This window comes from Periplaneta americana, chromosome 2 (genome assembly GCF_040183065.1).
Source record: "Periplaneta americana isolate PAMFEO1 chromosome 2, P.americana_PAMFEO1_priV1, whole genome shotgun sequence".
NCBI classification, from domain to species: domain Eukaryota; kingdom Metazoa; phylum Arthropoda; class Insecta; order Blattodea; family Blattidae; genus Periplaneta; species Periplaneta americana.
Window position 1 is genome coordinate 193,641,768 of NC_091118.1, and position 23,132 is coordinate 193,664,899.

The 23,132-nt window shown below is 34.5% G+C and overlaps 1 protein-coding gene across 5 annotated transcripts in view; it reads right to left on the minus strand.

Annotated features, from left to right (window-relative positions):
* Positions 1-23,132, minus strand: part of Pld (Phospholipase D) — a 151,859-nt gene that overhangs the window by 6,566 nt on the left and 122,161 nt on the right. For all 5 annotated transcript variants that reach the window (XM_069819218.1, XM_069819219.1, XM_069819221.1 and 2 more), the window contains exons 21-23: positions 22,867-23,085; positions 19,909-20,031; positions 11,362-11,464 (exon numbers count right to left, since the gene is read on the minus strand). In XM_069819218.1, the coding sequence (XP_069675319.1) occupies positions 11,363-11,464; positions 19,909-20,031; positions 22,867-23,085 (444 nt within the window). In that variant the 3' untranslated portion in view covers position 11,362. The remainder of the gene's footprint in view (positions 1-11,361; positions 11,465-19,908; positions 20,032-22,866; positions 23,086-23,132) is intronic.

Sequence of the window (23,132 nt, forward strand, 5' to 3'; positions counted from 1 at the left end):
TTGCACTCCAATATTTTTCAAAAATATGATCATGACCAGCCAATGAAGCACAGATTTTGAGGTATTCCGAATCCATTTCTTGGTTTGAGTTGCACAATGGGCAGTTAGGGGATTGATATATTCCAATTCTATGCAGGTGTTTAGCCAAACAATCATGGCCTGTTGCCAATCTAAATGCAGCTACAGACGATTTTCGTGGTAAATCGGGAATTAACTGTGGATTTTAATGCAGAGAGTTCCATTTTTTCCCTTGGGATTGTGTTATCAAATTTTGTTTGTTGAAGTCTAAGTATGTAGATTTAATAAATCTCTTCACAGAGTAATACGTAAATTTAGTAACAGGTCTGTAAGTAGCAGTGCTGCCCTTCTTTGCTAATGCATCCGCATTCTCGTTTCCCAGGATTCCACAATGGGATGGTATCCATTGGAATACAATTCTTTTAATACAATTATTCCATTCTAATGATTTTATTTAATCTTGTCTTTAAGTTTACACATTATACTGGGATCGCTTTTCTTTTTTCTGCATTGTTGTGCAGTATGTTATTCATACATCTTCAAGTATCGGCCTGAACACCTGCAGACTTCTAACACTTGAGTACAGGCTGTTACAAAAGAAACAATACAACACTTCCATTCCTCAAATTAATGAGGTATAGGAATTCTTAAACATTTAGATATTTAAAATAATATTATAGTCCAGACCATGATCTGAAGATATTAATTCATCAATTTAAGCATAGAAACTTTATCATAAACAAAATCAAATCTAACGTTAATAGAGAGAGGGAAAAAAAAAAAAAAAAAAAAAAAGAGTTCAGATCTGCCCCCCCCTCCCCCCAATAACTCCGCCTATGTTTGTAATAAATTTTTGACAATCATTATGTTGCAAGTATTTCGAGAACATCAGATGATATATTAATTAATTTTATTACGTTTCAAATTTTAAGTAATATTTTATCTCAATACTGCTAAGTATGAAATGCGCGGTAGCGTCGCGTTGGAAGCCTAGAGATCGCAGGTTCGATGAGGCCATGGAGTTTCTCCATTGATTTAATTCTTTTGGCCACATTGTGGTCATAGGGATTCACTTAGCTTCCAACAGAAATGAGTACCAGAAAGTTTATCTTCGGGTTAAACATTGCAAGCACATAGGAGTGACATTTCTACTAGGCCTACATTAATCTTCTGCTATCCTGAATAGATTTATAACTGAAAATTTTATTTTACGAAACGTGCTATTTGCAAAATCAAAATTATTTATATGCAACAAATGTGTTAATTTTGTGCGAATAAACCTTCATACTTAAGGGCATAATAAGTTAATTTTTCATGTTAGCATGGTTGCGTCTATCACATCTTATGTTCCTACACGATACTTAAAAAGGGTTAAAAGGTTGTAGGGTTTTTAAGTGTAGGAAATAACAATAGTCTTGTCAAATATTTCATTTAAGAATTCCCGAATTACGTCAAAAGAATTCCGGAGAGAACTATCTGCATTAGCGTTAGGAATTCGGGGTACTGCAGGCAGTTCCAACACTATGGTAATAAATTCTTCGAGATTTACAGTAAATTCCGCAAATAAGAAGGGATCGATCACATTAGCTCTTGCAAAAGCATACATGACGTTAATTTTCGGGCTACTGCGCTCGCGTACAACAATGACGCACGAATTTTCGTGAGACGATTTCGCTCATGTACCAATGCACCAATGGAGGGTAGGAATCTATTCAGTTTTAACAAATCAAAGTCACCTATCAACTGCAATCACATCGCACCTGATGCGCATTTGTTTACGCAATACCTTATCGCTTCTGTCGTACAGCTCGATTCAACGTTATTGGCCCCTGTCTTTGGTTGTTTGGCTAGTGAGCGAGCTATGTGTTGCGTCATAATAAAGAAATTTAATCACAAATGTGCATAGAAGGGGAAGAGGGAAGAGGTAGAATGAAAATAATATCTATACTCGTAGCTGAGGGACACTCATGTCAAGAAAATATGTCATCATGACTAGTTTAGTCAACAGATGTAGTGGTTAGTAACGGGACGTGTGGAAGAATATTGTGTTTTTAAGACGGAGTGTACTGAGACATGATAAAGAGGAAGTGTTTGATGTTATGACTGTGTGCCCTGACCTGTGTGACCCTGCCTACCAGCTGTGATGAGTAACTCGCTCTTAGTCTATCTACTTACAGCTTGATTCAGGGATTTTGGCCCCTGCAAAAAGTAAGCAGACCAAGAGCGAGTTGCTCATCACTGTTGGCAGGCAGGGTCACACAGGTCAGGCTGCACAATCATAACACCTAACACTTCCTTCTTATCATGTCGCGATACACTCCGTCTTAAACACAATATTTTTCCACATGTCCCGTTACTAACCACTACGTCTGTTGACTAAACAATGTCATGATGCGCTAAGCGAAGGGTCCCGGGATCGATACCCGGCCCCGGGAACAATTTTTCCTTGAAATTATTCAAACCTGCTTAACAGGGAGCTACTACCTGAAAGCCAGATTTGCATAATGTCATGATGACATATTTTCTTGACATGGATGTCCCTCAACTTCCAGTATAGATATTATTTTCAATCTTCCTCTTTCCTCTTCTCCTCTTATGCATATTTGTGATTAAATTTCTTTCTTATGACGCAACATACAGCTCGCTAACTACACAAATAACCAAGGACAGGGGCCATTAACGCTGAATCGAGCTGTACTTTTTGCAAGCGCCAAAATCCCTGAATCAAACTGTACACATGTTAAATATTCTCACTGTTTCTCATTAACAATGCATCATCAATGAACTGAAACACATAAATTATAAGAATAGAAATTAGAAGGATAACGAAAGAAGAACTTTTGCGTGTCAATTCAAATTTCATAAAAATGTCTGAATGCTAATGGACACCACTTTCAGCAACTACTATAACACAGGTTAGTGAAATAAAATGATGATTGTGTGCATGCCATTAATTAATGAAAGTAATAAGCGTGCAATTCGCCGGAGATTACGGATCTAAAATGCCGCGTTACCTCGTCCTCTACAGGCTTGCTTCCGCCCGCGTTCTTCGGACCAAGAGTGACGCGAACGCACTATATATTAAGTTAAGGCTGGTCCACAATAAACCGAGAACGAGAACGAGTACAGAAATATTGTTAAAATAAATGTATTTAAATGTGAAAATTTACAATATTAACGAGAAGCTTGCTGGAGCCCGGGAACGGGAGCGTGGAAGATAATTGTGAATACTCACATTTAAATACATTTATTTTAACAATATTTCCGTTCTCGTTCTCGCTGTCGTTTCCGTTCCCGGTTTATTGTGAACCAGTCTTACGCAAATTAAATGGGTATCTTATTTAATAGTAATATAATTATGCTATATTATTTTTATTATTTATTTATTTATTTATTATTCGCGAAATAGTTTTATTCAAATATCACCTACCATAATCTTATCCTGTGCCAACGAACATGCTCAGAAACATGGAAAATGGATTCATCACTAAACATATACGATCTGAAACCCATTCGTCACTGCACAACAATAAGAACAAAACCGATTATTAGGTAACAATCATGCGAGTTCTCATTTCCTTGGATTCACTCGTAATACGCGCACGCGAATTATCGGCAAGATGAGAACTCTTGTGATATTACTTGCTATAATCTTATCCTGTGCCAACGAACATGCCCAGAAACATGGAAAGTGGATTCATCATTAAACATACACGATCTGAAACCTATTCGTCATTCGACAACAATAACAACAAAATCGATTAGTAGGCAACCATTACAACCAATCTTCTGATTGAACTTCTGGCTCGTATGTACTGTATCTCTATTACCAGGCAGTACATCTCACTTGACGATATGTGTCAGAGGAAGAACAATAATTGTTTGTATGCATCTGAAGTCTGATTAGTGTAATATGTAGCTAATTGGCGATGTATGCAATGGAGGGGGGAAAGGAACTGGCCATCTTACCCCATTATCTCCCGGCCTAGTTGCCTCGTAAGTGGTGCTTTTTGGCATCACTTGTGAGTGTCAGACCTGTCTTCGGACAGTTAACTAAACAACAACAAACAACATTACAACCAGAGTCGAAGTGTGAAGTCAAGACCAAGGTATGCACTATGAAATTACTCTAATTTCTTTCAAGAGAATGGGCATGGCCACACATTATTCCTGATTTATTTTTAATGATAATAATAATAATAATAATAATAATAATAATAATAACAACAACAATAATAGGTCTGTTGTCCATTTCAACTTTTAGTACCGTGTGTTACGTTACAGAGGTGTGAAAATTATTAGAATAATCTTAATTTTAAAGGTTTTTTAATAGTTCCTTCAGAAATATTAATTGAATTGATGAATATTGGTATATAATATTACTATACTGATGTAGGATATATTTACTGCTAACAATGCCGGAAAGCATTGTTGTACATTGGTATTTTTCTTATTTTACAATTGTTATGGGAATTCAGAAATTATTATATTATGTTGGCGGAATTGGAAACATCAAAAATTAATCTTCATCTTACGATGTTTGGGTGACGTATATACGTCCGTTGATGTGACATATTAATGAATTAAATGCTATTATAGTCACAATCATGCCATGGTATGAAAGAAAAATTTCACAACCTCGAGTGGGAATCGAGCCTGCGACTTCCTGGTCTCCGGTCAGGCGCGATAGCTCAGCGGTAGAGCGCCTGACTGGAGACCAGGAAGTCGCAGGCTCGATTCCCACTCGAGGTTGTGAAATTTTTTCTTTCATACCATGGCATGATTGTGACTATAATAGCATTTAATTCATCAAAAATTATTTAAGAAATACTTTAAACAAATTGTTCTTTGCGTTTACATTGTTGTGAAGGTTCAAATGAACGTATACATCTGTTTTGTGCATATAATTTTTTATGTTTCCAATTCCGCCAACATAATATAATAATTTCTGAATTCCCATAACAATTGTAAAAAAATGAAAAATACCAATGTACAACAATGCTTTCCGGCATTTTTAGCAGTAAATATATCCTACATCAGTATAGTAATATATACCAATATTCATCAATTCAATTAATATCTCTGAAGGAACTATTAAAAAACCTTTAAAATTAAAATTATTCTAATAATTTTCATACCTCTGTACTTGTTAGTTGGGAGGCCGGAGGGAAAAAGACCTTTAGGGAGACCGAGACGTAGATGGGAAGATAATATTAAAATGGATTTGAGGGAGGTGAGATATGATGATAGAGACTGGATTAATCTTGCTCAGGATAGGGACCAATGGCGGGCTTATGTGAGGGCGGCAATGAACCTCCGGGTTCCTTAAAAGCCAGTAAGTAAGTGTTACGTTACTTGAAGATTTCGAAGTGTTGAATTTGTGAAATGCGTACCAACATTAAGACATTGTTTACTGTATGTAATGCATGTATGTATTATGCTGCTATAGAGTTAAAGACACATAGACCTACCTAGTACTTACGTATATGATTTATTTATTTATTATACTCCAATTTTACACAGAACCCTACTTTACCTGAGATAGGAATGTTAGGATTATAAATACATTTTTATAATATTTATATGATATTGATTAATTAAATCTCCGATTGAATTAATCTTATGTTTCAATTATGAAATTAATACAATTTTACAAATCTATAAATTCAGCAAATCTGTACATCGTTTTATAATTTATACACATGAATGAATGAAATCCTACCTATATGATACGAAGTACATTCGACATAACTTATCCGAGATACTGTTCATTCGGGATAACCAATTCAGGAAAATGTCCATTCCACAAAATAGGCTTTCGGGATTTTTGGTTCGGGAAAATTAATTCGGAAATTTGGTCGGGAATGCGTTTATTGTTGTTACAGTCATTTTATGGCTTATTTATGAAATGTCACTGTTTTTTTGAGTACGTAGTATATCTGAAATATTTCCATTATCATCATCTGTGTTCACGTATTAGATCCTAGTCCATTACTGTCTCGTGTTCTAAAAAAGGCTAACTAACCCGTAACTAACCGAGGGCCGCATGTGCACATGGAACCGGAGTCAGGTGGCAACAGACATTATGCTGTATACACAAGATAATACTCTTTACTGTTTTCGATTAGATACGCTGAAGGTATATCTTATCGCATATTCTAAACAATTTTTAGTATCAATACACGAGAGAAAAATTTGCCATGAAATGAACATACGGCATCAGTTTCTTTCCATTGTCGCCAACCAGTATTCGTTAAAATTACTTCGAAAGCCATCGAAGAATACTTAATGGAAACAACTGTTTTCGATAAATATAAAAGTTGTTTCAGAGATTTATCTTCATATTTCAAACATAAAATTAGCCATTCTTTGTCTATCTATGTCGTATGGATATGCAGCTTTTTTACAGGCCACCGACGTAGCTCAGTCGGCTAAGGGTGCGTACACGTTGGAGCAACGATAAACGATAAAGGAAACGATCTAGCAACGCTTTGGTATTGTCAAAGAATCAAGTGTTCATATCGGAGCAACGAGGATGCGGGAAGCGAACATTTTGATTTGTCAGTAGAAGATATTCTATGCATCCACTGAATGAAAGAAGATATAGGCCTATAGGAAATATCAGCTGCTACGTTCAAGGTTAATATAAGTTAAATACGTACAAAATTAAACCAGTTTCTCATCCCAAAGATAGTATAAATTCGTTGTGTTGTGATTGGTTCTTGTGATCACATAACATATGACCACAGTCTACTATATACAGTCGCGAAGCTTGAGGTGTTTTTTTTGAAAATCTCGTGATAAAGCGCTCCAAGCGGTTAGCAACTAAAAACAATAGACTGTTCATGGTCGACTTTGGACTGTGTCGTATTTCTATCGAGTGCTAGCTCGTTGCGTATTTCACACTGATGCTTGTGAAATGTTCGTTATTGGTTATAATGAAAATGTTAATGGCTAAAATATAATAATTGGAATAATAATATGGGACGAGAAGGAGACGTTTGTAGTGCTATAAATTGTAGCAACAGTAAGAGAAAGAGGCCAGAGTTATCCTTTGTCCGATTCCCGAAAGATTCAAAAAGGTTCATGGGTTTCCACAAGAATGCTGTGCAGAAACAAAACTCTTAATTTGAAGTTCTTTGTGACTGTTAGAGTACATTATATCCTTAAATTTCACAATGAAATGTTTCAGTCTAACCGAAAGGACATTAGATACTGGTTAAAGTTGTGTCACTTAGGCTGCTAAATTCCCAGAGAAATAAAGGTTAGGCCTACTTTTTTTTTTTCAGAGGATATATTTTTAATTGTAGCTATTAATTTTGTTATTATATTTTTATGTGTTATTTTACTAAAGACGTAGAAAAATTAAGTTTGATTTAATGAAATTTATTGATCACGTTTTATTTTCAATTCTGGTGGGGTTATTATTGCTTAGGCCTACTTTATTCTTCAAAGGATATGTTTTTAATTATAGCTGTTAATTTTGTTGTTATTTTTATTTGTTGCTTTACTAGAGACGTAGAAAAAGTCTGTTACAATAAAATTTATTGATCACGTTTTATTTCCAATTCTGGTGTGATTATTATTGCTTAACCTCATCCCACTTTGTTAACTACGCAAGCCTACACTACAAGTACCTGTACACGTAAGTTTCTCCATTAATTCATATTTCCATTATTATTATTGTAAAGAGAAATGCAAATTAATATTTATTGGTTTCATAGTTAATTATCGGTATAATCTTGAATGAGTGAAGCTATTATAGTAAATTTCAGTTCGTTTTGCAAAAACAAAAATTATATTAGCTTATTTCTTGCAGGTATCTTCGAGTTTATGGTGAAATTTAATATACTTCATTAAAATAATAAATTAACTTTATGCATTTAATATTTCAATAATGGAAGGAAGGTGTTAATTTTTCCAAAAGAACACGACAACGAAAGTGTAACATATTTTGTCGGCTGCTAGGAGAGAGATCTGCGATGATGAGGCGATAGTAGCGATCCTAGTGGTGGGCAACTACTCATGTTTGCATTTTTACTACATATTGAGCTTCGCGACTGTATATAATAGACTGTGATATGACCAATAAATACACAACTGATCAATTTGCCAATATCTACAATAATTAATTTAATATGCCGAAATAATAATACATCGATTAATATTCGGATATATTGACAACCACCGGTAATTATACAGATTAATATTATCCTAATCAGAGATCATTTAAACGACAGGAGCGAAGAAAATGGTACTTTTCTTTTTCGTTGCTTTTTATCGTGCATCTTCGCTTTTATCCTTACTCCAATATGCACACCTCAATGGCAATGCATGCTTCAATTCTCTCTGATATAGCATCGCTGCTTCCTTTATCCGTTATCGTCGCTCCAACGTGTACGTACCCTAAGGCGCTTGCCTGTCGATCCAGAGTTGCGTTCGGGAGTGGGTTCGAATCTCTCTTGGGCTGATTACCTGGTAGAGTTTTTCTGAGGTTTTCTCCAACCATAAGGCGAATGTCAGGTAATATATGGCGAATCCTCGGTCTCATTTTGTTCGAATACCATCTCGCTATCACCTATCCCAACAACGCTAAAGCCACCGGCGTGGCTCAGTCGGTAAAGGCGCTTGCCTGGCGGTCTGAAATTGCGCTCGGGCGCAGATTCGATGCCCGCTTGGGCTGATTACCTGGTTGGGTTTTTCCGAGGTTTTCCCCAACCGTAAGGTGAATGCCAGGTAATCTATGGTGAATCCTCGGCCTCATCTCGCCAAATACCATCTCGCTATCACCAATCTCATAGACGCTAAATAACCTAGTAGTAAAAAAACAATGCTAAATAACTGAGTAGTTAATTAAATAACTAAAAAATCTTTATATACTATATTTTATTATCGTGGCTGGCGGTATCTTAGTGGTTACGGTGTTACGCCACAAAGACGAAGGTCAAGGGTTCGACTCCCGATAGTCATGGATTTTTCCAATTGTCCTAATTCTTGCGGCATCACTATGGCTCTAAGGTCGACTCAGCCTCTAACAGAAAAGGGAGTTTTCCTTGAGGGTAAAGGCAACAAACACTAACATCCCTGCTGCTACTAATGCCGATTGTCTGCATAGGTGGGAACCTTAAATTTCCGCTACTCTGTGGACGTCTTATGCCTTCTACAAGGATAATTTTATTTTATTTTAACTGTGTTCGCTGTGTATAGTTTCTACAGTCTTTGAAAATGGTATATTATCTTGTTTTCCAAGAATCAGTCATGGCGGCAACAATCTTGGCAAGACTTCACGTAACTGGCAATAAAGAGTCAAGATTATTTTCTTTCACAATGAACGTGAATTGAAACATAAAAATATGATACTTGGTTATATGCAAAAAATTTTACCCTTCGTTTCCTGTACATATATTTCAATATATACTATGTTTTCATGGAGTATTCAAATCGATTTGAATACATTTACCACACTGAATACGATCCCCCCGATCCCCGTCTTCATGCAATTTTTCGGCAAGTACTGAAAACGATATGAATACGGAAACTGAAGTTTCGAAAGTAGATATGTTGGTTAACATTTCATTGATATGTTAGCATGTTGGTCACCCTGTAGGCCTTAGCTATAAATAAATAGAACATTGTGACGTTACAAGGATTTATACGATAAAATATGCATTAAATGTTGTACTCGACACCATACATATGTTAACACAGTGAAGTTGTTAATTATTATTAACAGTACATCGGTTATAAATCATTATTTGGAATGCGTTGGTTTCTAGCAGCATCGTTGCTGATATATGTAATTATTACTACGTTTTCACGAAGTATTCAAATCGTTTTGAATACGTTTACCGTATTGAAACTTTCATGAAAACGGGGATTCAAAACGATCCGAGTCTCCAGGTCGATATACACAAAATGTGGGATCGGATCAGATCGTATTCAATACGATTTGAGTTCCATGAAAACGCGTATCATATTCAAAACGATCTCAATACGCTAAGCATGTAAACGATCGACATTTGTCTGATGTGTCATCTGTTTTACCAAGAGCGAGCGCAATAAATTATGTAAGTGAAAAGTCATGTTACAATTCATAATATTTTGTATTTTCCTAAAAACCATTACTGTATTACCATTCTTCATTAACAGCCAGAATAATAAGTTTATGCTCGTCCATACCGAAATGTAGTAATTATACACCTGGTAGTAGCCCTTTAATGCACCTCATTAAAGTACACCTATTCATTATAATTCAGTTGTTCAGCCAATGAGAAATCACCATTGTACTGATTGTACCATTATAAAACCGCAAGTATCGATTATTCTCGGATATGCAATCGAAAGACAATTAGCGAAAAGTCACGGAGGCTGGAAATCCAATACTGTCGCAGAAGGTTATGTTCTGTTACTATAATAAGTAGCGTTAATTGTAAATAATATTCAAATACAATCAATTTGTCATCTTGTTTTTCAAATCTAAATCAATTTCCAGGTTATATCAAGCCTAATGTTCATGTTATTCTCTAGATTATATCAAGGTCAATGACATTCGTGTTTCGGAAAAAAATCAATACTTTCGCGTCTGCGCACATCTCACAATTCAGGTCAGTTCTGCTCCTCACATAACCCTAATATGAATACTTATGAATAATTTCAAGTTAGAAATATGGTCGAGCATAAAAAGTCGTATGAAACTTGCCTATAATGGTAATTAAGACGCTCATATGAAAATTATGAAACGAGCGCAAGCGATCGTTTCATAAACAAACATACTCGCGTCTTAATTACTACCACTATAGGCTCGTTGCATAATGTACTATTTTATACGCCTCATTTATAGCAAATAACCTTATAAGTCAGATATGAAGAACTCCAAGTCGTATTAGGAATATTTTGTTTAATATAAGTGTATAGAAGAGCGTGTTATAAAGTGGAAATCATTACTATATATCAGTGCAATATAAAGCTCAGGGGGTGAGGAGATAGAAAGAACCGACGATGAAGTTAAAAAAAAAACAAGATGAAATGCTAACTTACGAAATACGAACGCTTAAAAAAACAAAAAACAAGAAAAAAAAAAAAAATTAAAAAATAAAGTATATATTTACGAAAAGTCTTAGACTTACGATAATAGTCAGGAAAAAGAAATATTGACAAACAAAATACTTATCTTGGAAAATAAAATAATATAATTAAATACAGAACAAAGAGCTACTTTCAAAGCAGGATTATGATATTGCATAAGTCTCTCCTAGATTATACAGACGATGAGAAAAAACAAAGAAAGATCACATAACGTGACTATACGTCATAACTACTTGGCTTGAATAGAATAATTTGTACCTTATGTCCACAGAACTGTTGGCATAATGCCCTGCACAGATGTGGTGTTGGGAGTGAGGACCTCCTTGCTAAGGAATTGCAGGGGTAGATCCACCAGATGGCCCTGCAACACATACCAAACATATGACTAATATTTTACCGCTATTTCCTGACGATACTCCAGATTTTGACCCATTTGTTGCACAGTCAGCTGTTGGATTATCACTAAAGAGACAAGTGTTCGATTCTCAGATACATGAACACAAGGCATCTTAACGGCAATGGTAAAAACGGCCAACTGATACACCCAGAGATCCAAAACACGCGATATGACCAAGATAAGCACATCGAATACATTTGCACAAAGCTATCAAGATTTTTATATTTGTTAAAGAAATTAACGATTGAGTTTCTCAAAATTATTTAAGATGTGTCTACTTTTCTTTCTTTCAGTCGATAATTCGATATGCCTTAATTTTCTGGGAATGAGGAACCAAAATTGGAAGCGTCTTGATTTTGCAAAAGAAAGCCATTAGACTTTTATGTAAATCAAACTATCTGGAACATTGTCGGCCACTTTTCAGACAATCACGGATTTTAACAACCATAAATTTGTATATATATGATCTAGTACTTTACACTCGACAAAATATCGACAATTATTCATTAGTGGCCAATATACATGATCATGAAATTAGAAATAGTGAAAAAATTAATATTCCAAATTGTAGATTACACAAGAGCAACACAAAATTTTTAATTATGGGGATGAAATTATATAATAAGCTCCCCAGTCAATATTATAAATTACCAATCAATAGCTTCAAAACTAGATTTTACAATTGGTTATTAAATAATCCTTTTTATTCTATTGCTGAGTTTTTCAACACAAATTTGTATGAAATTGTATTTTAATAAATAAGTTTAATTTCAATTTAATTAGATGTCTTTAATTTAAAAGTTTCAAATTATTTCATGTTTTTATTGTATTATTTAAATTTTACTGTTTCTTTTATTAGCGATTTTTAAAATGTATTTATATGTTTTTCAATGTATTCTGACGAAGCCTAAAATTGTATGTCTAATGGCCAAATAAATTGAATTGAATTGAATTGATGTTAAAGCGTAAACACTTTTGCTGAGTGCGGATATTTTGCCTTATAGATGAGGGATGATAGAAGTGAAGTGATAGTGAAAGGTTAATTAGAAGAGGGAAGGTGTAGATACACTTATTCTGTGGTGTATTCTTTTTTACTTGTCATTTAACGTCGCTGTATCAACTACTAGGTTACTTAGCGTCGATGGCAGTGTCATAGCGAGATGGTACAGGGACATCACTTTATTTTTACCAACATTTTTAACATTAACCTGACTATACTCGGAAACACTGTTGCCCCCTTCCATTACAGGAGTTTGATGTTACTAGTGCAATATGTAAACAAATCATTTTACTAGGTATAGGAGGAGAGAAAAGTAGTGTATCCATTTATGTTGTAGGGAAATACGATATTACGATTTTCAGTTTGATTATCACTTTTACGGAATTTATCAAAATACAGTAGAGTAGTAACTTTTTTAAAAAAAAGCTCAACTTTTTAGGCGGCTATGTTCGTTATGTAATGTCTACTTTATTTAGCATATTAATTATTGATGTTAACATACAATATAGAGAGTGCATTTAAATTGAGGGGGTCATAAGTAAAGGGCTGTAAGTGCACTTAAGTTACTTTTGAGAAAATGGGGTTTAAATATTTAAGCTTTCGTAAAACCGGTGACATTTTTATTTAAATTTTAATGTGTGATGCGATTAAAATATCCCTTTGCCATTAAAATTTTAGATACTTTAGCTTACACTGGATGCACTTAACTCATGTTATTACAAATGTCACTAGCATTCCTTTGCTTCTAGCCACCTCAATTCAAAAAAAGCTAATATCAATTTTTAAACAAGTTGCTGAAAATGGTTGCCGTTCATTACAATGCAGGCTTCAATTTAGTACGCATATTATTAAAAACATTTTGAATCATATCCTCTGAAATTGAATTTATCGTTTCTTGAATATAATTTTTTAGTACGATATTATTAATATAGGTTCTTTCTTCTATAGAAAACGCAACCATATTTCTGAAACACACTATACACTGCAGTGTTTACTTCACTGCTTGAAGACTTCGAACGCAACAGTGGCCGTAAGTTTGTGTGTCTGACGGGAGCAAGGACATTAGTGAAGGGGTGAGAGTGAAGTACATTCAGAAATGCAGGCACAATAAAAATGCAAGTAAAAATAAAATGATGTCCCTGTATTTGGCGAGATGAGGCCGAGGATTCGCCACAGATTACCCGAAATTCGCCTTACGGTTGGTGAAAACCTCAGAAAAAACCCAACCAGGTAATCAGCCCAAGCGGGGACCGAACCCGCGCCCGAGCGCAACTCCAGATCGGTAGGAAAGTGCCTTCGCCGACTGAGCTACGCCGGTGTATGGCAGTATCCATTTAAATTGGTACTATCCCAGAAATCGCCTGGAAGTACTTGGGAAACCATAGAAAACCTGTTAGCATAGCAGGCATCTAGGATCGTATCCCAGACCTTCCGAATACAGGGTGGGAATGATAACCATTACTACCCCGGGCTGTTACAAAATTTACAATATGCAAAATAAATGCAATAAATGTAAGTACAATGAAGGCTAATATAACACACAAAACAATTATAATATAAATACATAATTTGCCATATCTGCCGGTATATAAGGCGCGTCTTTAATGCCTACAATTAAAACTATGAGTGAAATTTTAATTAGTAGATTTGTTCCAGCACGCAATTCAGAACGGGTACTGAACTAATACCGAACTTTTTTCGACGCATGCGCTAGTTGTGTAGTGTCAGAACAAGTTCGGGATTTTACGTTGTTGGAACGTTTCTTGAACCGGTTTTTCACGGCCTTCGGAGTTTCTTCCCATATTAAAATTATATTCATCTTCCGAACTTAAGTGTTCGTAAAATATATCGCTATCACCTTCCAAATCACTCATGACGGACTATTATTTATTTATTATTTTTTTTAATTTTAACCGTGCCTAGTCTCGAAGCATTTTAATCGTAACTTCAGATCAACCATCTGCGCATGCGTCAACAGTTCAGAATTCCCAGTTCCTGCTCCTAATCGAGAACCAATTTCACTCGTTCCGAACGAGTTCTAAAGTATGTTGAACAGGGAACTGGGAGTTGAGTATTGGTTCGGAATCAGTTCTGGGTTTGTTGGAATGCACATTGAGTTACTGCGCATGAACAGGCAGTTCAAAATCGATTCTTAATCATGCTGGAACAAACCTTGTATAAACTTTGTTTTAACGTGAAGTGTTTTTGCTTGAATGTAACGTGATTAAAATGCTACAAAAATTTCAATATCTGATGTCAGATGCTTAGCAACGGCAATAAGTTACGTCACATTATTCTGACATCAGTTGCTTAGTAACGGCAATGAGTTGCGTCAAACTATTCTGAGGTCACTTGCTTAGCAACGGATCATTAAGATGAAATACAGTAACTCCGTTGTAAATACTTGTACATAATAGAAATAAAAGAAAAATAATTATTAATAATACAACACACAAAATATATTTCATTCTCAATCATACTAAAAACCCCTTTAAATAATTAGTTCAAAATCTAAATATCATAATAACAGCCAACCAAGTGCATAAATGTTTCTCGTAATTACATGGATCCTATGAATAGTATGAATCCTCTATCACTTTTTTCTTCTTACATATAAAATGATTCAGTCATTTTGTTGCAAACTTCTAGGGTTGATAGGCGTTAATTAATGTGAACAATTTTCAGTTAAAGATTAGTTATTGAATTTTTTCTGTATTAACAACAGCATTATCAATTTTATTAGTTTTATCAACCCTGAATAAATTATTTATAGTACTCTTTTATATACATTAATTAAATTATAATATGTATTTTCGTGTTATTCGGGTGTCTCATTTGACTCCAGCAGTTAAATGTCTTATATATAGGCCTAAGCAACAATGAAGTATTACCGATCCTCAATTATCTAGACATAAGCTGAAAAGAGCAACCCCTCTAATCATATCTATTTGCCTTAATGATGGAACCTATTTAAGTTTCAAGACTCACAGGAATACAATAGATTTTGATAAACGGAAGGGATAACACAATTGATATCTGCTCCCACTGTTAAATGGAAGAAGATTAATTCAATATATTAACATGTTAAGAAACAAACAACATAAGAAAAAATGAAGAGAGAAAAACTTTTTGAGTAATAACAGATATATATCCTATAAAAAATATCTAGTTCAGTTAATACAAGCAAGTTCAAAAAATCAGGTAGGCCTAAATTCTTATTTTTAGTAGGTTATTTTACGACGCTTTATCAAGAGCTTAGGTCATTTACCATCTGAATGAGATGAAGGTGATAATGCCCGTGAAATGAGTCCGGGGTCCAGCACCGAAAGTTACCCAGCATTTGCTCATATTGGGTTGAGGGAAAACCTTGGAAAAAACCTCAACCAGGTAACTTGCCCCAACCGGGAATCGAACCCGGGCCACCTGGTTTCGCGGCCAGACGCGCTAACCATTACTCCACAGATGTGGACAAATTCTTATTGACAGTAAGATGAAATGGGAAGAGAAGTTAAGATGTAGTGATTTATTTGCTCTGATTTTGGTTTGCACTTTTTTCCTTGTTAAGTATTATTGTATGCTTTATGAGTATTAAGGAATAAGAGAGTGTTTTTTTTTAAATCTTGATTACACGTCTTGAGTACACACTTTTAATACTTTATATCACTTAGGTATATAGTTATAATAACTACTTTCATGTGTTAAAATAAAAACTAAGTTATTGTGACCAAAATGTCTGACGCTCAAAACAGGACAGTTACTACTAATATATACCACAGATTTGCAGAAAATGCCTCCTCCTAGTGGTGCAGCATTCAGTATCACAAATAGAAATTTAATTCTCTAATTTTAAAATAATCTGAACACAGTGTAGACATTAAGGGCCATATTCATAGATATTCTTAGCGCAGGCTTCCGGTGGATAATCAGCGAACTAACGTTTTTCGTATTCATAAACCAGTGTTAGCGATATGATATGATATGAATCCTGTACAAGTAACCAGTCGATAGCCGGGGCTAGTTTAGCACGCTCGTAGCGCGGGCTAGCGAATTGTCTATGCATAGCACCCTAAGTGTTTAAAGGCACATACGCGTATTAAAAAAAAAAAAAAAAAAATTACATTACTCATAACACAAGTCTACTCATATGTCCTAACATTTCTATCAGGCATATTTCTGTAGTTGGCCCGGGTTCGATTCCCGGTCGGGGCAAGTTACCTGGTTGAGGTTTTTTCCGGGGTTTTCCCTCAACCCAATATGAGCAAATGCTGGGTAACTGTCGGTGCTGGACCCCGGACTCATTTCACCGGCATTATCACCTTCATCTCATTCAGATGCTAAATAACCTAAGCGTCGTAAAATAACCTACTGAAAAAATATTTCTGTAGTGAATGAATTAGTACTATGAGAGGTTTCTTCATCTTCTTCAAGAAATTGAAGAAATCAAGAAAACTTTTTGAAATTAACTTCTGTAATTTAACAATGATTTTAATGTGCCAACCTTCAATAATTGTGTTTTTCCGATGTGAATAACATATTTTCTCCATTCTGGTAAAATATATATGTTTCAAGGAAAAATGCTGGAACATTTTACCTATCTCGTATGGACTCCTCTATTCCATTTCCTGGCTTTACACTAGTAAATTACTTCTCATAAAAAAATTCACTGAAAATGGCTTTGTCTTTTATTTATTGAACAATGTTGGAATCGCCAAATACACTTGTATTGAAACCTATATACATTTCAACAGCATTCTATTTTGGGACATTGTTCAGAAAGGTTATTTTTTGCATTTTCCAAGAAAACAGGACAAACTGGGTCACATGGACAGAAGGTCTGAAAACGGAACTGTCCCATTCAAAACGGGACATCTGGACATATTAACTAAGATGTAAATTACCTCCATCCCTCTTAGCCCCAAATATTTTCCTAAGAACCTTATTCTCAAACACTCTTAATCTCTGCTCATCTCTCAAAGTGAGAGTCCAAGTTTCACAACCATACAGAACAACCAGTAATATAACTGTTTTATAAATTCTAACTTTCAGAATTTTTTACAGTAGACTAGATGACAAAAGCTTCTCAACAGGCATTTCCCATATTTATTCTGCGTTTAATTTAAATGGCATTCTAGAGGAACTATGCTCTCCAGTAATAATATGTTAGCATTCCATTACGATCTAAATTCGATTATACTCATTTTAATTTTATTCATATAGGTAAAATGGATAAAATATCCCATAAATGCAATGCAAAAAATGGAGTACTGAACCAAACGGATCATGTTGCTCTGCTGGGAAAGTTTTTCTTCCTGAGATTCAAGAGCCCCTACAACCAATTAAAAATTTACTTATAGCAGTACATCCTGTTATCAACACACATTTTAAATAATATAGGACAGTACAACATCTTATTCCAAATGGTATCGTTTGGTGACAAAGCCTTCTTCCAGCTGAGAGTAACAACCTTCAGTTCTTACAAATATATTTTATTTCAGACGCTGTTAGGTCTAACACAGTTCCAGGCTTAAAAGTAGAATTAACTGAACAACTTCAGAAAGTAATGCATGGTAATAACAGTTTCGTTCATAGTTCTAAATACAACTTTGAAAGTAATTCAAGAGCAAACAACTTATAACTGATAATAAACTAATTATTCTCTATTTATTATTAATACATCCGCCTGTCATAACAGATGACCATATAGGTCTGGAAAACAATAAAAAAAAATGCATATATGGAATAGAGAGAAAAATCAATACAACAGGTAGCAATCATAGCACAATAAGCAATTTAGAAAGTTTAAAAATTAAACATTATATAAATGATTATGTAATATGCCTATGGATTTCTTTAAGAGATTTAAACAAATATTTTTAATATCCTGGGATGTCATATTATATTGTTTTAAAATGTCAGTAGTATATTTGATTATTGAACAAAGCTCTAATTGAAAATATAACAAATTTAAGTCAATGACATTTATTTATAACAAGTGCAGCAAAGTGCATGAGTATGGGTAGTTTCGTAATAAATTCGCTCAATCTGTACTATAATTTTCGAAGTGTCAAGATACCTGTGCTGGATCCCATTCAAATTAGGAAATAAGGACGAAGAAATGAACGACACTATTTTCAGGGGCACAGTTTTTGTAACAAGAATCCAAAACTTTACTTGCTTACTTACTTACTGGCTTTTAAGGAACCCGGAGGTTCATTGCCGTCCTCACATAAGCTCGCCATCGGTCCCTATCCTGAGCAAGACTAATCCAGTCTCTATCATCATATCTCACCTCCCTCAAATCCATTTTAATATTACCCTCCCATCTACGTCTTGGCTTCCCCAAAGGTCTTTTTCCCTCCGGCCTCCCAACTAACACTCTATATGCATTTCTGGATTTGTCCATACGTGCTACATGCCCTGCCCATTTCAAACGTCTGGATTTAATGTTCCTAATTATGTCAGGTGAAGGATACAATGCGTGCAGTTCTATGTTGTGTAACTTTCTCCATTCTCCAGTAACTTCATCCCTCTTAGCCCCAAATATTTTCCTAATAACCTTATTCTCAAACACCCTTACCCTATGTTCCTCTCTCTAAGTGAGAGTCCAAGTTTCACAACCATAAAGAACAACCGGTAATATAACTGTTTTATAAATTCTAACTTTCAGATTTTTTGACAACAGTCTGGATGATAAAAGCCTCTCAACCGAATAATAACAGGCATTTCCCATTTTTAGTGTGCGTTTAATTTCCTCCCGAGTGTCATTTATATTTGAGCTGTTCAGAGCAGAAGTGGTGTAAGTCAAAATTGGGTAATTAAGTTTAAAGTAAAAATCCTGTAAAATACAGAGCAAAGTAGCAATTAATATGTTCTTCGTGCTATCCACTGACTACTAGTAGTTTAAATAAACTGAATATTAATTGTTACTTTGCGCTGTATTTTACAGAATGTTTACTTTAATCCTCATTACCCATTTTTGACTTACACCACTTCTGCTCTCAACGGCTCATTTGTTACTGTTGCTCCCAGGTATTTGAATTTTTCCACTTCTTCAAAGGATAAATTTCCAATTTTTATATTTCCATTTCGTACAATATTCTCGTCACGAGACATAATCATATACTTTGTCTTTTTGGGATTACTTTACTTTCATAAAAATAGTTGAAGATTCTTATTGTCTTTAAAAAAATCATGACCCCTAATCCGAGCTTGAACCAAGGACTCTTTGCTCCATTGGAAAAAATAGCTGTAATCACTATAACGAAGACAACTGACGTCCGTGATAGACAACGTGGCTAAGGTTTTCTCAGAATACTTCAGTTTTCCCTGTTAAATGACTTACGTTATCTAACATTATCTTATCTCCTATGAATAGTCTCTGTAGTTGAAAGGTTGAACCTGTACTTACCCGAATATCTTCTAATTTCTTAGATGCTGTACTTCGGTCAGTGTAACATAGAATAGGTTCCTCCTGGTACCGCTTCAGGAATTGGAAGGTGGTAACTCTGTCAGTTGGGATGCAACGGAACACCTGTAGCAATACAGAAGTGTAGTATGGAGTATGTTGTAATGCAATATAACCGGACTGACTTGGATAAGACACTCACCTAAGGCATCCACAGCTTGGAAGCATAACAGAACAGACACATAGCATTGTTACTTCTTTCTAAACATTATTATTCCTACAAAACATCATAAACTATATAACTTGATATGAATTCTGAATCAAACAGATACCGTGTTTGAGAAGTTACAATTTCATGCAGCAATTATTATTATTATTATTATTATTACTACTATTATTATTATTACTATTATTACTATTATTATTATTATTATTATTATTATTATTATTATTATTAGTTTCGTTTTCTCTAAGTCAGTGGTTCTCAATTTTTAATGGCGTACCATTATTTTTAACTTAGGAAATTTGCTATACCACTAACGAAATTTATTATGGGAAGAGTCATGTGTCACTCCCAAGATCATAATAAACGTTTCTGTGCTCCAATACCAATAATTGATTTCCATATTTAGATGTGCTTAATTAAAAAAAAAAACAGTTACTCTTTTAAGGAGGCATTAACTACAAAAATATAAAAAAATTCAATTTTTTAATTCTAACCTATTATTATTTATTATACTTTAATATACCATAGTATGAATTCTCGTTGCATTATTTTGATTTTTAAAGGTCATTACTAAAGGTCAGAAAAATATATACTTTTTTTTTTTATGGAAAACGTAGTGTTTTTCTTTTACACGTTTCCCTACACTTTTGAATTTTTATCATAAAATGTATATTTTCTCAGAAACTACGTTCTCAATTCCTAAAAAATTTTTTCTGTCGACATTTTAAATATTTCTGAACAATCTGAATCAATTAGACTTTACATATATGTGTAAAGTAATTTAAAAAAAAATAATTAGTATTATTTTTTCTTTAAAATTTTTAAGTTGAATAATAAAATTTCAATTTTTCTTTCTAAAAGTTCAATGAAAAATGTAATTAATCAGAATTATTAGAACAGGTTATTAATACATATAGAAAAATAACTGAAGTCTGTATGTTCAGTGGTTACAGAGGAAAGATACTTTTTTTCTTTTTCAATTATATCCATTTTTTTAATTAAAATTATCAAGCGTAAGCAGATACATAATTGTATTTTTTTTTAAACTGTGATCATGCACACATGAGTATCAAATGTTCTCTATATTCTTTCCAAATTTCAAGAATAAAGAGATAATATTTCAAAAGATAGAAGCATATGAGTAAAAACACAGATTTCTTTCACCAAACTGGTTAATATATCCTTAATTTATGCAATGGAATGTTCTATAAGAGATACAGAAAACAGGTATTTGTTTTTATACATTATAGTTAGATAGGGTATTTCAAGAAGGGCCTAACTTCAGAAAATCTTTTTTTTTTTTAATAATTTCAAGGGAAAAATTGTTCCGGGGCTGGGTATCGATCCCGGGACCTCTGGTTGAACTGAGCTCAGTTGGCAGAGCGCTGGTACGTTCAACCAGAGGTCCCGGGATCGATACCCGGTCCCAGAACAATTTTTCCCTTGAAATTATTCAAATCTGCTTTACAGGGAGCTTTACCTGAAAGACTAGATTTTCATAATATATACGTCACTGTGTACTTTAACAGAAAACCACAATTCCAAGTCACACAGAGATTGTGTGCACTCGATGTGGGTCTCTGGCGTTTCGTCAGCCCACGCAAGTTGTGTGGATATAAATGGAAAAGTTGAGACGGTGTCGGGTGGAGTTCCCGGGTAGCTCACTTGGCAGAGCGCTGGTACGTTCAACGAGAGGTCCCGGGATCGATATCCGGCCCCGGAACAATTTTTTCCCTTGAAATTATTAAAATCTGCTTTACAGGGAGCTGAAAGACTAGATTTGCATAATTTTTTTTTTTTTTTTTTTTTTTTTTCAGGAGAGACAAAAACTGTTTTCTCCCGAAGTACAGTGAAATAATAATGTGTTCTATTTCCTTCATTGTTTCTGTTCACATCCAAAGTTCAGTGCACCAACATAAACATTGTTCAAAAACCAGAGCTGACGTGGTTATTATTTATTAATTTCTTAAAATTCGTACATTATACGAGTATATCATGTTAATACTTTATTCTGTAAAACTTATAATGTACTATAAGACTGTTTATTATTGTATTTATCATTTAGACTACGTTGGTTATCCTACGTATCAAATAGTTGCACTACTCTCCACTAGAGAGCAAGTGTGATGCAGTGGTTGGTTAGTCCATTCTTGCCATTATAGAAAACGTGTTTCGAGAAATGCAAAATTTAATATTTTCGCTATTAATTATTTGGAAACGAATTTTCAGACAGTTAGTAGTTATGAACGAAGGATAAACAACAACATAAACGCTCGACTTGTGCTAATTATTAGATCAATATTTATTTTCATTTTGGCACTTAAAAATCTGTTCCCTATTAAATACTAAGTAATGCCAATATTTTAAACATCTATATATTTTCTAAATGAGTAAATACCATACAACAATTACTTGTCTCAGAACAAAAGAATGTAGCCTACTACAATTCAATAAAAATATTAATTTCTTTATAATATTGACTGTTGATCAGGAATAAAGATCGATTCTTTGCTACGTTGCCATATATAAAAACAATGAGCTGTAGTTTCTCTTCAAGCCGCATCTTGACTTCATTTTAGAAATCGCACAAGGATTCAGATTTTGATTGCGGTTTAAAAGCCATAGCTCGGAACCACGATTTCGTCCGTGTTTTAGAAATCGACCCTGAAAGTTCAAGGACTGATACTGAGTTCTACCTAGTGATGTAGAAGACAAGTAGCTCTCAGTAACCTTACCTCTTCATATATCTCTGTATTACGTTTGGAGATCCGCTGCCAGACATTTCTGTAGAAGTCCTCGCTCACTGGGTCACTCACGTCCACGCTGTGATCTGCTGGAACTTGCATTCCAAGTAGCCCGAGGTGTTCCCGAAACAGGTACTTCCTCAGGGACCCAGCGTAAGAGCCACATTCGTACGCAGTGCCATTCATCATTCCTTTATCGAAGTCCACATCCTGTTCGCGAAGAGACAGAAGCAAAGAATATACTCGCTGCTAACATG